The sequence below is a fragment of the Lactuca sativa genome, chromosome 8 (assembly GCF_002870075.4).
Source record: "Lactuca sativa cultivar Salinas chromosome 8, Lsat_Salinas_v11, whole genome shotgun sequence".
NCBI classification, from domain to species: Eukaryota; Viridiplantae; Streptophyta; class Magnoliopsida; order Asterales; family Asteraceae; genus Lactuca; species Lactuca sativa.
In genome coordinates this window covers 92,890,191-92,906,818 of record NC_056630.2, presented here as the reverse complement: position 1 = coordinate 92,906,818, position 16,628 = coordinate 92,890,191, and the positions used below count along the sequence as shown (strand labels likewise).

At 32.1% G+C, this 16,628-nt stretch overlaps 2 protein-coding genes across 6 annotated transcripts; both read right to left on the bottom strand.

The window, feature by feature from the left end:
• Nucleotides 1-6,113: 6,113 nt before the first annotated feature.
• LOC111908374 (synaptotagmin-5) lies at nt 6,114-8,221 on the bottom strand. Of its 2 annotated transcripts, XM_023904203.3 has the most exons (5): nt 8,005-8,221; nt 7,525-7,696; nt 6,973-7,464; nt 6,607-6,720; nt 6,114-6,492 (listed from the first exon to the last, which is right to left on the bottom strand). In XM_023904203.3, exons 2-5 carry the CDS (start codon nt 7,654-7,656, stop codon nt 6,358-6,360), a joined length of 873 nt encoding a protein of 290 aa, XP_023759971.1. In that variant the 5' UTR covers nt 7,657-7,696; nt 8,005-8,221; the 3' UTR covers nt 6,114-6,357. The 2 variants fall into 2 exon arrangements, with proteins under 2 accessions (XP_023759971.1, XP_052622824.1); XM_052766864.1 differs by having other exon boundaries at nt 7,525-8,220.
• Nucleotides 8,222-10,719: 2,498 nt separating this feature from the next.
• LOC111908375 (synaptotagmin-5) lies at nt 10,720-16,313 on the bottom strand. 4 transcript variants are annotated; one of them, XM_052767008.1, is made up of 13 exons: nt 15,947-16,313; nt 15,468-15,570; nt 15,305-15,357; nt 15,114-15,234; nt 13,021-13,142; nt 12,732-12,833; nt 12,562-12,636; nt 12,320-12,399; nt 12,068-12,218; nt 11,754-11,984; nt 11,386-11,670; nt 11,154-11,267; nt 10,720-11,058 (listed from the first exon to the last, which is right to left on the bottom strand). In XM_052767008.1, the coding sequence occupies exons 1-13, from the start codon at nt 16,049-16,051 to the stop codon at nt 10,912-10,914; spliced, it is 1,689 nt and encodes a 562-aa protein (XP_052622968.1). In that variant the 5' UTR covers nt 16,052-16,313; the 3' UTR covers nt 10,720-10,911. The 4 variants fall into 4 exon arrangements, with proteins under 4 accessions (XP_052622968.1, XP_052622970.1, XP_052622969.1 ...); XM_052767010.1 differs by having other exon boundaries at nt 15,468-15,861; nt 15,947-16,312; XM_052767009.1 differs by having other exon boundaries at nt 15,468-15,858; nt 15,947-16,312.
• Nucleotides 16,314-16,628: the final 315 nt, after the last annotated feature.

Below are 16,628 nucleotides of genomic sequence, written 5' to 3'. Positions count from 1 at the left end.
ACACACACACACACACATATATATATATATATATATATATATATATATATATATATATATATATATATAGAGAGAGAGAGAGAGAGAGAGAGGTTATAATGTGGATGGACAACTATTGTGCGGACGTGTTAGACAATGCTATTCTATGAGATTTACTAAGAGAATAGGTTGTTTGCTAATGTGAATACGTTTAATCTTACACAACTATCGTCATTTGCATGCATTCTTACCAACTCTTATTCATTTTTGTTCCCACACATCATTTTTTACTCAATTTCATTCTCACAAAATACGACTCAATAAACATTCTGACAGAATGAGAATAATAAAAAAAGTCTATAATAACCTTATAGAAGATTTAATTAGTGAGAATGCGTGATAATGACAATAGTTATGTAAGATTGAATGTATTCACATTACCAAACAACATATTTTCTTTATCATTATCACATAATAGCACTGTCTACACGTGCGCACAATAGATGTCAACCCACATTTGAATTTAGCTCTATTATATATATATATATATATATATATATATATATATATATATATATATATATATCAAGAAGTTGGGGATGTATAAATACAAAAAAGAGAAAACAAAAACAAAGCATTGACAAGACCAGCAATTGTAATTTAGATTTGAATTCAAGGGCCGGATGCTCACTAGGGATGAAAGTGGGTCCAAACCCGGACCGGATGGAACCGGACCCGGAAAACTCGGAACCGGTTAACGGGATTTTGTAAAACCGGAAACCGGACCGGTATATAGGAACCGGTTCCGGGTAAAGTGGGTCTAGAACCGGAAAACCCGGAAACATCGAAGTGGGTAAGTTGGAACCGGATAAAGTGGGTTTAGAACCGGAAAACCCGGAAAAATCGGAATTTTTTGGTAATTACTTACTACGTAATGGGTTGAACTTTGAAAATTTTCATATTGATATCCCGACTTTAACTTATTGAATATGAAACCAAAATTAACAAAATTATAGTCTAAAATCATGTACAAACTTTAAAATGAACTCTAGAAAAAACCGCATGTCAATCCGACTTTAAACGAATGTGATATGCATGTGTTAACATTTTCACATAATACAAAGTACAAAAACAAATAGCTGAAAGTTGAAAATTTTCAGTTTTGATATCCCGATTTCGGAGGACTTTAAATCATTGAATGTTAAGCCAAAAATGACAAAATTATAGTCTAAAATCATCTACAATCTGTAAACTATAAGTTGGAAAAAACCACATGTCAATCCGACTTCAAACGAATTAGATATGAATGTTTTAAAACTTTCACCAAATACAAAAAAACTGAAAAATTTAAAACTTCCAGCTTTGATATATCGACTTTGGGGGATTGTAAGTCAATGAATATAAAACTAAAAATGACAAATTTATACTCTAAAATCATGTACAAACTCTAAACTAAATGTTAGAAAAAACCGTATGTCAATCGGAGTTGAAATGAATGTGATATGCATCCTTTAAACGTTTCACAAAAAACCGGTTCCGGCCTTAAAAGTGGTTCAGGTTCCAAAAATCGGTTCCGGTTTTTAGACCCGGTTTACCCAGACCCGATGAACCCAACCCGGATTACCCGGAACTCGGATAAAGCCAAATTTTAAACTCGAAACCGAAACCGGTTCTATATATTCCAGTTCTAACGGTTCGATTCCGGTCCGGTTTTCCGGTTCTAAATCTCATCCCTAATGCTCACCATTTTGACCATCTAATCTTGTTGCCTCTTTTCCTTCTCAAATTAATCGCTTTGTGACTTAAAGTTCGTACCTCCACATGATTTTTGAGATCATTCGTGTGTGCTTTGTGGTTTCTGATTTTCCATATAACCAAAATGAACACCATCATTATTGATACAAATAAAGGTTGATTTGGATTTTGTACACTTTTCCAAGATACTCATAAACCAAAAGTGAACAAAAAATGAAAAAGACAAAAATGACCATTTATATTTATGCTCTCACAAATACTATCTTCTCCGTGTTACGGTATGGATTCTTTTTTCCGTTTTTGGCATTCTCTTTGATGCAATCCTACTTTTATTAAGTAAATAAACATAAATCAAGTCTAATATGTCATAACTATATAACAACGAGAAAACATAAAATCAGAGTCTAATATATCAGTATGTCACAACTATGTAACAATAGGAAACGATATGCAAACTGCACAACTATTACTATTACTTCCAAAATAAAGTGAAAAAAACATTGTCGCATCAAAAGCAAATCATATATGCATAGATTTAACTTATAAGTCCATGGGCATATACTACTAATGTATATTAAATTAGGGAATTTATCTTATATCTCAAATATATGAATATATCTAAATAAACAAGCACATAAACCAAAACAAAAAGAACAAAAATACGAAATCTGCTAGCAATGTGGCTCGATCATCTCTAGTCCATAGACCGTAGTGATTTGTAGTCTTTGGGTACGGCTTCTTATAACGCTTATAAGATTCCATAATGATCTTGCGAGTTGCAATGCTTAAATTGTTTACTACTCCTATTTAATTGACTCATAGATGACTATAGGAGTAAGGCCAACTTTTTTATGCACATGCAGATATTTAAACACCTTCCACCATTTCTAACCTAGTGACTTCTAATTATGATCCTAGTTATGCATTTTAATTAATAAGACACTCCGTAATTGTAATATTTGGCTGATATAGTTAATTTGTCGATAGCTTGGAGGATTAAAAACATGACGCTTTTAAACTCTTTTTGTAGCGTTACAACTTACAACATCACCACTCATTAACCATATTTTCACCTTTAACCTAAGCATGAAGAAATTCTACTGAAAGGTCCATAAATAGCTAATTTAATACCAAAAAAGTACAACTCGCATGTACTTGATTACCTATTGCTCCCTAGTTATTCCCAACATCATTCCATACTTAATTAGTGACTTGCATTGTTTATTTACACCCTAATCCCAAATATGAATTGAACACACTGAAGCTCAAGAATATACCTCAATGTCTTAAAGGAATAAACAATATTCAAATTGTTGTATGTTGATCCTTTAGTGATGGGGATCAATTCTTTAAAGCTCATACACCAATTTTGATCATAACATTTCTAATCCTCAGCGTGTGTACTTTGATATTTTCATGGATACGTATCAAATTGTTTAAACTACTAAACCATGTCTTCTACCATAAGAAGTTATTAATGACTAATTGACCACCTAGTTACTAGGTTTGACCAAGCTAAATTTTTTTTTGAACTGACAATTTTTATTAAAATGCGCCCTAGCAAAATACTAGGGGCAAAGAGTACAAAGATAGTCTTCAAAGAAGAAATCATACATTATGTACAGTTTAGGGGTGAGACACACCATTTATCCCAATCCATTTTGTCACCTATTTTTGTTCTATATTTTCTCCTCGTAAATACTGTGGCTTTGATGAAATCCACAATTTTCGCCGGTTTTGATATCTCGCCATGAAAAATTCGATCATTCCTAGCCTTCCACAAGCTCCAGATAGTTCCGTATAGAATACAAGAAAGAGTCCCTTTCTTCTTTGGACAATGTCCCTAGTTCCTCGCAAACGCTAGCACCTCATTTACTCCAGAGAAATACTCAAGGGGAATTCCACACCAATTAAGCACCATACCTAAGGTTTCCTTCGCCGTACTGCAGGAGGTTAAAATATGGTCTGCAGATTCAATTTGATCTGCACATAGACCGCACATCGGGGAAGTAACAGGAATGTTCCTTCTCTCTAAAGCCTTAGCAGATGGGATCCCCCTTGTTTAACGCGTCATACAAAACTTGTCACCTTTTTGGGACCGAGTTCAGCCACCAAAATTCACCATCACCAACAGGGTGGTGTGCTTTGTCTAGTCTATTCCGTAGCCTTGCCATACAAAATTTCCCTTCCACCGCATAGTCGGATCTCCAAGTTAAGCCCCCGTCATACGTATTCAATATCTCATTTACTTCAATATTCATTTTCTAAAATCTATTCTTAACTTGGTCAATACTTAACCATACCCCACTCCTCTTTGGTTTTGCAAAACAATACCAAGGACTGTTTGTAGTGTTATGAAACCCGCTTATGATTTGGGCCCATAGAGATTGCGGGCTAGTTTTGAACTTCCACCACCATTTGGCAAGAAGGGCCAAATTTAGATTCCATAGAGAACCCACTCCTGCCCTGCCAACCTCCTTTGGGGCTTTTAGTTTGTCCCAAGCAACCCAATGCACAGTCTGTTTTTCGTAATCACACCTCCATAAGAACCGCCTTTGGATTTTTTCAAGTTCTTCTATGATTCCAAAAAGGGCAGGAAATAATGAAAGGTAAAAAGTTGGAAGATTCCCAAGAACCAACTTTACCAAAGTCATTCTCCTGCTAAAACTTAATGACTTTGTCTTCCACAAGGATAGTTTGGATCGGAATTTGTCAATAACTGGTTTCCATGCTTTTTTTTCTATTCATGTTTTCTTTTACTGGTACTCCAAGGTAGATAAAAGGGAGGGAAGAAGGAGCAAATCCTAATGGCCCCGCCTAACGACATACCTCCTCAAAGTCAGCCCCGATACCAAAGACCTTTGACTTGTTAAAGTTCACCTTTAGGCCCGATAAAACATGGAAACATCGAAGTATTCTAGCAAGATTGGAGACATTTTTTTGTTGACCAATCACCAATAAATAAGGCGTCATCTGCATAGAATAAATGGGAAAGTGAAATGTTAGTATTTGGAATGAAGATACAATCAAATATCCCTTTTTCTTTAGCCGCTTTCATCATAATGTTAAGGCCTTCCATCGCCATTATAAAAAGGAAAGGAGATAACGGATCTCCTTGTCTAACTCCTTTAGATAGTGGGAATTTCGCCGTTGGGCTGCCATTAACGAGTACCGACGCCCTCGCTGACTTAAGGCATCCGTTTATCCATCTTCTCCATCTTTCGCCAAAGCTCATCTGCTCCATAATCGAGTCAATATACTCTCAATTTACGGAATCAAATGCCTTGTTAAAATCTGCTTTGAATAGTAATATTTTCCTGTCAATTTTTTTCGCCCAAGAACACACCTCGTTTATTACCAAGGGACCTTCTAATATATTTCTCCCTTCCACAAACGCCGATTGAACATCATCGATGCACAATATGTTTCCTCACCCGGATTGCCAATGTTTTGGCGAGAATCTTATATAAAGCACCAATGAGACTTATTGGTCTATAATCGTTTAGAGATAGTGGGTCTTTTGTCTTGGCAGCAAGTGAGATAAAAGACGAATTTTGACCAAGCTAAATGACTCTTTGCAAAGTGACATTCCAATCTAGCCCTTCACCGCCTTAATATTCAGTATTCACCAATCACTATGTGCTAATCAACCATTGTATTCTAAATTGAGAAAAACTAATAATTTTCTTAATAACTTAAAAAGATAGCTAAAAAATCAACATTTATTATTAATTAACTATACGATTTAAAAACTAAATAAATACGGAATTTATAGAACATTATTACTTGCTTAGTGCTTAGCATAGTTGTGTTAAAGTTTTTATTCCAAACGTTTTACAAATCAGATTTTAATTGAACTGGTGACCGGTTCTAACACGATGTCCACAAGATGTACTATGTATTGTTTATTTTCCTACGTACATATATATAAAAACCAAGAATTTGACATCTACAAGTTCAAACCTTAAAAATACAAATAACAAGTGGTAGATTAATCCAATTACATTAAAAAAACACATAACAATAAATTTTACATCGATCGAGCTATTGAATTTTTTTTTTTTTTAAATAAGTTTTTTAAGGGGATAAGTGGAATCCAACCATCCAAATCCAAACAGGTTTTTACCAGTTCTATCACACAAGTTCAACCCGTTTTTTTAAAAAATCGTTCGATTCAGGTCTAGAAATTGAGATAAAACATGTGATAGTTGAACCGCTCATATACTTTGGTCCTGCTTCGAACCAATTTGTAAAACATTGTTTATTCCACAACAAGCCTTGACCTTATACTATTCAAGGTATATAAATTAAAGAATTGTTTTTATATTGTATTTACCACATCCAACAATTATGTTATGAACTATTGTTAAACTAAGAGGTTGTTTGATAACCTTTGAATTGAACCATTTAGGTGTCATCTCACATCCAAATAGAACCATTCAGATGTCACCTCTGAATCTGTCAGCATTCAACACATTTAATACGGCCTCTGAACAACCTCTACACCAAAATCCTCTAAACAAATAAGGAATCCTACTTTCTCTTAACCATTAAGAAGTTTGAATCATTGAGCATTAAATGGTTCAGTCTTATCAAACAACCCTTAAGCGATGTTAAGTTGTATCAATTTGGTTGCGCTAACCATTTGAGATTTAAGTTAAGTTTTCCCGATTTGGCACCCTCAACTTGAATACTGTCTTCATATTCCCCTTCTAATATAACTCTTGTTAGTGTCAAAATGCATCTCCCCATGTAGTCCTGCAAAAGAAAAAAAAATAAATTACAATTTTAGTCCCCATGTTATATCATTTTCTCGGATAAGATACAAAATTTTACTTTGTTGCATTTTTTGTCCCTATATAATCTTCATACCTTCCCAAATGTGTCATGGTCCCATACTTCAGCAATAAGCAAATCATGTAAACCTTCCTCAACAACAAACTCAAAACTCTCATTCCAAATTGGATTCAAATCTTCATTTATGACCTACAATTAATCCATCAAGCAAACATAAACATAAATCTCGTGCTTTTTTTGGATATATACAAGAAATAGCAATGTACTTTCATTTATCTATGTCTTATAGCATCTTACTTTCATTTCTTTGCATTACACCATTATATACTTTTAATCACTTTCTTATTAAAGACATTGTATTTCGAAAAATAAACTTTTTTTTATTACTTATTAGGACATTATAGTTTGAAAAATCTACCAAAATTAGAGATTTAAACATACCCTAGTCTTGTTTTTGGTTCCGGTTTTTTTCATAGTGAGAACCACAAAAGGATCGGCTTTCCCCATTAGATCTGCAGATGGTAAATCTTCAGCAGATATTACTGTTACACATAGCACTCCTTTTGTAATTATCATTCTTTTTTCATCACCATTTTCAACCCCTGAAGTATCTTTGGGAACTTTTTCCAAAAATGTCATTGAAAAGTTTGAAGAAAATGGGTTAATAACACCATCTGGGCAATATAATAGCTCCAAATGCACCTTCCCTTGGTCTTCATTGTCTCTATAACTCTCCAAATTTTTTACCAATTTTAACCACACATCCTTCACGTTACCAGGCTCAAGTTCACTCAACTTCACTTGAGCACAACCAATGAGTTCTGAAGTTTGAAGCTTATCTTCATCATGTACTTCTATTGTCAAGTGTTGGGTGGAAGTATCTTCAACTACAAACTCGAAATGTTCATTCCAAATCGGATTCAGATGATTGTCCTGAATAAAAGGTAATCAGCTTTGTTCATAGTCATACATGGAAGAAAGAAGAGAACTTACAATAACTTTGCTGGTTTGCATCATACTATGCAAATTGCGTGTATACAACTTGGCAAATGGATCGGATTTCCCGATAAGATCTTTATTAGTCAGACCTTGTGCTTGTATAAGCTTCACCTCCAATGTCCCCATGTGCTTTAGATCAAGGTCGACGTCAAATCCAAACCAGATGCTGTAAGAATTGAGACGGGTAAGAAACTATGATCATATCATTGCGCAGTTTGATGATAAGGTACTACCGATCCCCATTTGCTATTTCTGTAATTTAATCGAAAGAAAAACGATTGAAGAAGGGGGCACAAGCCGCATTTTATTGCAGGAATGGGTTGTATCTCGGTTGCATAACATTTGCCCCCCAAAAAGCAAACACAGCGATCACAGTGAATTTGAATCAAAATGTGTTGGAGACAAAAAGGGGTTCTTCCTCTTCGTACATAGATAGATACACATAAATCAATCGATTTCAATGAGAAAGTGAACCTGTGGATTGCATGAATGGAGGAGATCGGAATGTGATCGAGGAATTGGTGTCATTTGGCATCCACCAGTTTGGGTTGTCGGAATTGGGATTTTTCAGAGAGAAAGGGGATATGACATTAATCTAATATTAGGGTAAATTAGGGTAAATAATTCCATTTTTGGTGGCTGTGGTTACATGTTTTTTGTGGATCATGAAATTTTGCTATCCAGTTTTAATAACCATCGAGTATCATTTTTGTAGTTACGCATACGTATATGTATCATTCATGTACAATTGTACATATACATACATATACATATATACACATAGCATATACATACATAACTTGAGCATTAATTAATGTTGCTATCTACGATTTCTAATCTTATTTCCATGACATGGATGGTAGTAGTTAGTAGTTACATCTTGTCTCCATTGTTGCATGCACTTGTCCCATATTGATTCAAGAAGCAATTCTCCTCTAGATCTAGCAATGGCTTTAATGAAAGAGAAATTTATTAATAAACTCTATTTTGGAGACATATTCATTCATCAACAACCTCCCATTGAGTGAGATGTCATGAAAATTAATTGCATAATAAGTCAGTCCTAGTCCAATATATTAATGATTTGGTTATGCATGTGATATATCTAGGAAATTTACGTTTACCTAAAGTGAGTGGGATTTTGAAGCCAAAACTGAAGCCTTCAATTCGTTGGTGTTTTGGAAGAACATTGGAATATTAAAGTCATGGTTATGGACTTATGGTGTAGCAAGGTGTTGATTATTTATTGGTATCAGCAAGCATGTAACTGAGTCTAAATTTGAATACGTGTTGATGTTCGGGAGCAATACGTGTAGATGCAATAATTGTTGTGCAAAATGGGTTTTCAATTTCATCTTCAAAAGATGATATAAGATTTCAAGTTTCCAAATTTTCAATTGTGGATAAAAAAACAAATGTTATTTTTTCACAATTTCACTTGGCATTAAATATGTTCTGATAATATGCATGACAGTCTCTGTCATTTCTTTTTCCTCTTTAAACATATCAAAAGGAAAAAAAAATCATCAACTATACTATATTTTTTTATAAAAAGCAATAACAATCACAATATATTGAAATTTATAAAGTTTAATAAATTATCACATTATCATTTGATATTTCATACAGATTTATTATTATTTTTTTTTTGCAATGCACTGGCTCTATAAATTTCAAAAAAGCATATTTAAATATTCATTGAAGAATTATGAAAAAAAATTATCAATCTATAAATTTCAATAAAACATATTTAAATATTTATTTAATAATTATGAAAAAAATTCTCATTAAAAAGTTTCATGGTTATTGAACTTAATTCAAATATATTAAAAGAGTGTTTGGGAAAACTTTTAAAATGATTTTTTGGACTTTTTGCTTTTTCAAAAAGCTATAAAAAGTTTGAAAAATTGTTTGGTAATTATAAAAGTCCTTTTAAAATAACTTTTTGGTAAGAAGAAAAAGTTATGGTTTTAAAAGTCACAATTTGTGATTTTTTGTGACTTTTGGCTGTGGTGCCACTGGAACCGTACTTCCTCTTTTGACACATAGGAGCTACATCATTTTTACCAAGTAAAGTATGACTCTTTACCACACCCAGAGAGTGGAAACCATGGTAGAGAAAGAGAGAGGTGAGAGAAAGGAAAAGAGAGAGAAAGACACATAAATAAAGAGAAAGAAGAAAGTGGGTGCGGCCATTTCTAGCCGCGTTGTGGCCCAAACCGCAGGAAACCGCACCCTAGGGGCGGTGTTTGCGGTCCAGGTGGCATGGGTGCGGTTTGAAACCGCAGTCCACTCCTTTAAGCCTTAGTCTTTGTTCCTTTAAAAATTAATCCAAACACATTTTAAAACCTATTTTTGGGAAAAGCTATAAGTCAAAAATTATTTTTCGTTTGAAAATAACTTTTTAAATTAAAAAGCAATCCAAACACATAAAATAGATGTTGATGCTGAAAAGAATTCAACGGATGACACCATCCACATCATCGGCCACAATTAACACTATCATATTCGTTAAAAATAATAAATAATAATTATATAAATAATAATGTCTTTTCTTAACGATAAACAATTATATAGATTTTTCAAATATAATTGATTAACAATTTTTCCATTTTGACTTTGGCCAAGATTTTTATATACAACGGTGCCACAATAAATAGATTTTATTATTGATATTTATACTTGTTTATGTATTGTTATGTGTGCCAATAGATAGGTTTTACCTAAAAGTTTTCCATAAATTTTACATTAAATGAACGTCTTTTTCTTCGTAGTTTATATGCTCATCTCATTTGTAAGTATAAATTCTTATTATAAATAGAAGTTTTATTAAGGTTGTGTTTGGCGCGCCACAACTAGCTGATAAACTAGCTTATTTTTCGAGCTTTTTTATGTTGTCGTGTTTGATAAGTCAAAAAAATAGCTTATAAGCTACTTATCGATTACTATTTCTTAAAAAGAATTGGTTTTATAAAATATGTGGTTTGTGTTACATTTACATGGAAAAGTTTTTCTGGTAAAGAAACAAGAAACTTTCTAAAGTTCAAAATGGCCCTAGCCCCTTTGCAATTGTGTATAAAGTAAGCAATAAAAATATATCCATCACTAACACTAGTAGTAAGTTATTGAAAATACAATGTTGCTAATAAAGGCAATGGAATGACTCTTTGCATTAACATCACTTCAATGACACAACCCAAAATATTAGTCCCAATAAATCTCGTTTTTGCATTTTATAAAGTGTAATTATCGTTTGTAAACTCAAATGTCATTTTAATTAACTTCTTAACCAACGTTAGAATAGCACAACAACATCGTCACTCCAAAATTGACCATAGATTTCTCAAGTTTATAGAAAATATACACCCACGCAAAAAATTGCTAAGATCTGCGAAAAATAGGCTGAGGTGCCCATTTGAGATTTAAGCTAAGTTTTCCAGATTTGGCACCCTCAACTTGAAAATTGTCTTTATATTCCCCTTCTAATATAACCCTTGTTAGCGTCAAAATGCATCTCCCCATGAAATCCTAAAAAAAAAAAAGTAAATTACAATTTTGGTCCCTGTTTTACATTACATTTTTCGCATATGGAACAAAAGTTTAGTTTTTTCCCCTTTTCATACCTTCCCAAATGTATCATGGTCCCATACTTCCACAATGAGCATATCGTGTAAACCGTCTTCAACAACAAAGTCAAATGTCTGATTCCAAATTGGATTCAAATTTTCATTTACCACCTACAAGTATCGGATATAATTGTGTAAATTTACAAAAAAAACTAACAAAAGAAAAAAGTTAATTTCTTGCATTTTACCTTTTATTTTAAAGAAAAAAATAACGCATAGAACAACATACCCTGGTTTTGTTTTTGGTTCCGGTTTTTTTCATAGTGAGAACCACAAAAGGATCGGCTTTCCCCATTAAGTCTGCAGGTGGTAAATCTTCAGCAGATATTACAGTCACAGATAACACTCCTCTTGTAATTACCATTTTTCTTTGGTTATCGACAAAATTACCATTTTCACCCCCTGAACCATCTTCTAGAACCTTCTCCAAAGATGTCATTGAATACGTGGAATTAAACGGGTTGATAAACTCGTTTCCCACTCCATGTGGGTAATATAATAACTCCAAGTGCACCTAATTCAAGCCAAATAAACAATGTAATTAAAGGGCATTCATGTCTTTTTGCCAATGGGGTCACAGAGTATTCAGTTATTCACCTTTCCTCTATCTTTATTATCTCTATGGATCTCCAAATCTTTTACCAATTTTAACCACACATCCTTCACTTTACCAGGGTTAAGTTCACTTAACTTCACTTGACCACATCCAATGAGTTCTGAAGCTTGAATCCCGTCATCATCATATATTTTTACAGTCAAATGTTGGGTGGAAATATCTTCAACTACAAACTCAAAATGTTCATTCCAAACTGGATTCAAATCATTATCCTGAATAAAAGAAAACAAGTTCTTATTTGTTCTTTTGAAAAAAAAAATAATGGAATAATAAATAAATTAATTAAAAAACTTACAATAACTTTGCTGGTTTTCATTTTACTACGTAAAGGGCGTATATATAATTTTGCAAATGGATCTGATTTTCCGATTAAATCTTTATTAGTTAAACCGTGTGCTTGTACAAGTTTCACCTCCAATATCCCCATGGGCTTTAATTCAAGATCACTACAATTAAAAAATAATAAGTAATATGAAGTTAACAAGTTATTTAAAAAAATATAATGATGATATTTTGTATTTTTTTAATTCTCTACAATAATTTGTACCTGTAATCACCAGGGAGAATCGGAATAACTTTTCGAACAGGCCATGTGATCGAATCCTCAACTGCATCATGTATCGTACTCTGCATAAACAAAGAAAGGGTTCATTTTGTTATAAACTCACCAACTATCCGAAATGTCAACTTTAGTCCCTCAAGAATTCATTTTTTACATTTTTAGTCCCTCAACATGTCATAGAAGGAAACCTACATATTATACTTGATAATAATAGTGAAGTGTTTTACCTCAAGAGCATCAGCAACACCAGGAATAGCAGATATGTCACCACCAATTACTTTCAGAGTAAAATCCATCTTTGTCTGTAAATTTCAAAAGTATAGAAATGTTTAGAAGAAATATTTATTAACTTAATATTTTAAAAGTAATATCTTGAAGGAGAAAAGAATTGAAATACCTTCTTTCTCAAAGAAAATGACACAGCTCCAAAGCAAGGAAATTCATTCACAAGTGGCTTGAAAATTAACCTAAAAACCCCTGTAAATGCTATATCCTTCACCTATACAAGAAAAAAAAAATCATCATATTTATATTTCGCTACCACTCCTTTCATATATTGGCATAAAAGCCCAAAGCATGGTGTAAATGTTTATTATGGTGGGGATATTTGATCAAAAATCAAGTTTTCAATACTAAATTTACTTCATAATCTTTGAGGTATATTACATTTTTACCCTTTATATTACCTGCACAGGCAATCCTAGACCAAGTCTAGTCTTGACATCAAGTATTATACTTGGGTTTCCATCCCAATTCATCTCCAATTCCAAAGTTATTCCATCACTTTCATCTTCAATAACACAAACTCCTGAAAATCATAACCAATTAACAACGCCCATGTTATATTATAATTAAATTAATTTGTTACGATAAAGATTTCCCTCATAAATAAAAGGAATTGTCACAAAAATGACCACCTTATGACGTGAAATTTAACAAATTTACCACCCTTTTAACTAAGGGAAATCTCAAGAAAAGTCTCAATATTTTGGAAAAAAATTTAATGAAGTCTTAATTTTATTTTTTTGAACAGAAAACTCTCGATCATTTAACTTTTTTAATAGAAAAGCCCAAGAAACCGGTTAATTTAAGTATTTTAAATATTTTTTTATGTATTTTATGTGTTATTTTTTATGTATTACATATTTATATGTATTTTTATGTATTTAGGTATTTTTTAAGTTTTTTATATAGATGTTTATATATTTTAAATGTATAAACATATTTTTTTATGTATTTATATGTATTTTACATGTTTTTTTATGTGTTTTTATGTATTTATGTATTTTTTAAAGTTTTTTTATATAGATGTTTATGTATTTTAAATGTATAACCGTATTATATTTTACGTATTTATGTATTTTTTTACTTCAAGTCGTGTTCACCATTTCATCTAATTCCCACCGCTTCTTTGAGTACGTCGAGATGGTTTTCCTACATACCTACAGATTTTAAGTTTTTCCCATTCGTTTATCTTGAAATTAAACATCGAATTAAAAAAAAACAAAATAATAATTTATGCACATATGAAAACTAGGGGTTCCTTTGAGGCCACATGAGACCGGTGAAGTTTTCGTATGTGCATAAATTATTATTTTGTTTTTTTTTTTTTAATTTGATGTTTAATTTCAAGGTAAACGAATGGGGACAACTTAAAACATGTGGGTATGTAGGAAAACCATCTAGACGTAATCGAAGAAGTTGTGGGAATTAGATGAAATGGTGAACACGACTTGAAATAAAAAATACATAAATACGTGAAAATAATATGGTTATACATTTCAAATACATAAACATCTATATAAAAAACTTACATAAAATACATAAATATGTAAAAATACATGTAAATACGTAATACATAAAGAACACATAAAAAAATATGTAAAATACATATAAATACGTAAAAAATACGTTTATACATTTAAAATACATAAAATTACATAAACATCTATATAAAAACTTTAAAAAATACCTAAATACGTAAAAATACACATAAATACATAATAAATAAGAAAAACAACACATAAAAATACATAAAAAATATGTAAAATACTTAAAAAATACATAAAAATATGTAAAAAAAATTACGTTTATACATTTAAAACACGTAAAACTACGTAAACATATACATATAAAAACTTTAAAAAAACATAAATGCATAAAAATAGATTTAAATACATTACAAAAATACATGTATACATTATATATAAATTTTGACGAAATCTGCAGAAAAATCTTATTATTCTAGAAAAATTAACGATTTGGTCTCATCATCTGCGGAATAAGTTAAAAAGGACTAAAGTGAATAAATTAGCCGGTTTTTAGGTTTTTTATTCAAAAAGTTAAATAGTCCGGACTTTTATGTTAAAAAAAACATTTTATTAAAAAAATTCCCCAAATATTAGGACTTTTCTAAAGATTTCCCTTTTAAGTAATAGCACAGAACCACTACCAATACAAAATTACCATTTACTAACAAAAGGTTGCAAAAAAACATTTCTTTAACAATTTCACAAAATAGGTTTTTTTTTTTTTTTTTTCAATTTCTTTGTGGTGGTGAGTGGGGACCATTCAGAAATTAATTTCCCAAATTTGCAACTCATACGTAGCAAAATTGGTAGTCATTTTGTGCTATTTGTAAAAAAGGTGGTCGATTTGTTAAATATCACATCATAAAGTCGTCATTTTCGTGATTATCCCTTAATAAAAGGTTACTAACCACTACAAATAGCTGAAACATGAAAACAGAGTAAAAAAAAAAGGAATCAATTAATGTAACCTGTAAATTGTGGTGCAACAGTGCCAAGAGTAAGCTTGGAGAAAGTCAAAGAAGAAAGTACAATTGGTCTATATTGCTCAAGAATTGGCTCCACATTAGCCTTTATAAGCTCAGAAGCTGCCTACAAATTATAGATTATGTAACTTTAGTGTCACAAATGGTGTAAAATTAAGATATTAAACCAGTTTGACCTCATCAACATAAGGCCAGATCTTTGTAAGATGAGCATTAAGCCAAGCCAACTGGAAAAATAAGCAAAACAATGAACAATCAATCCCCATTTTTATATGGCAAGTGACATAGTGAAAACATAAATAAGCTGTAAAAATGTAAAATTAGGGATATAACTTAACTTTTGTTTCTGTGAGAAAACAACCCACGAAGGGTAATACTCTTGGGTGAGCAATTTTTTTGAATCTTCACGAGTCATTCTTGCAAGCGCAGCAATCGTTGTTGCCTCCATAGCACATTTAACACCAAATCAGTTGAGTTAATGTGTTTTTGTGCATGTAAATTCGACATATTACAAATTGATAGCCGAAAAATGTAAATCTTTATGTTCTCGGATTTATCGATAAAATTATTTGTTCTATTACTAATATGTCTGCATATGGAGCTTAGCTTTTCTGAGGCATAAACGGGTCGGGGCAGGATTGAATGCATCATGCATCCAGGATTCTGATGGACCCCAAAATCAAATCAAAACCAAGTAGCTTAAAGTTGATGTGACCTGTGATTATACGCTCTACTACAACTAACATGAGTACATGAATACCAGGGTGCGTACGGAATAATAAAGATTCAGCAATTCAATTCGAAGTTTTTCAACTTACAAGTGCAAAACGACGCTTGGATCGACCATTTTCGGATCGAACAAATCCAATAATCAATGCAAACCCAATCGCAATTCCGATTATCAATCCCACAACGAACGACATCCTTCAACAAAGCTCAACAGATTTTGATGAAGAGCTAGCTTAAATCTGGCAGGAATAATCACAGAAGGAGTTGTTCATACGCAGTATCACAATGGATGAATGTTGGTTGACCTTTTAGTGCAGATTTGGTTGTTGTAAGGTTGTTGTTGTGTACAAGGGAAAGGAAGTACGAGGTAAGATGAATTAAAAACTAGGAATAAAGGAAGCAGTCCAAAAAAAGTTGTAGTGGCGAATCAACCGAGGATTTTAGGCGGCGAATAACATACGGCAATAGAACAAGGGAACTGTCCAAATATTTTTTTTAATCAGTAATTGACAACTAATTACATAATTAAAAATCTAAAAGTAATGCATTATAACTTAACAACTTTTTTAAAAAAAAAGGAACCCTACCGGAAAAGATGGCATTGGCCGGCAAAGACGGCATTTTTACCTTTCTTGACTCTCATGAAATCAGTACTACAAAGGGTTTTGGACTCTCTAGATTTTAGATTATAGGTAATTATGTTGTTATTGACTTTTTTGAATGACAATAAAATATATTAGCATAAAAAAAATGCTTAAGTGAGAAGCTTAA

Bases quoted from the DNA above. Each gene is read 5' to 3' on its own strand.
- LOC111908375 (XM_052767008.1), bottom strand. From the start codon at position 16,051: ATGTCGTTCGTTGTGGGATTGATAATCGGAATTGCGATTGGGTTTGCA. The intron at 11,671-11,753 runs GTGAATAACTGA...GGCTTGAATTAG, and splicing joins ATAATAAAGATAGAGGAAAG to GTGCACTTGGAGTTATTATA. The intron at 11,268-11,385 runs GTATGTTGTTCT...CGATACTTGTAG, and splicing joins GAACCAAAAACAAAACCAGG to GTGGTAAATGAAAATTTGAA.
- LOC111908374 (XM_023904203.3), bottom strand. From the start codon at position 7,656: ATGGGGACATTGGAGGTGAAGCTTATACAAGCACAAGGTCTGACTAAT. The intron at 7,465-7,524 runs GTAAGTTCTCTT...CCTTTTATTCAG, and splicing joins TGCAAACCAGCAAAGTTATT to GACAATCATCTGAATCCGAT. The intron at 6,721-6,972 runs GTATGTTTAAAT...GATTAATTGTAG, and splicing joins GAACCAAAAACAAGACTAGG to GTCATAAATGAAGATTTGAA.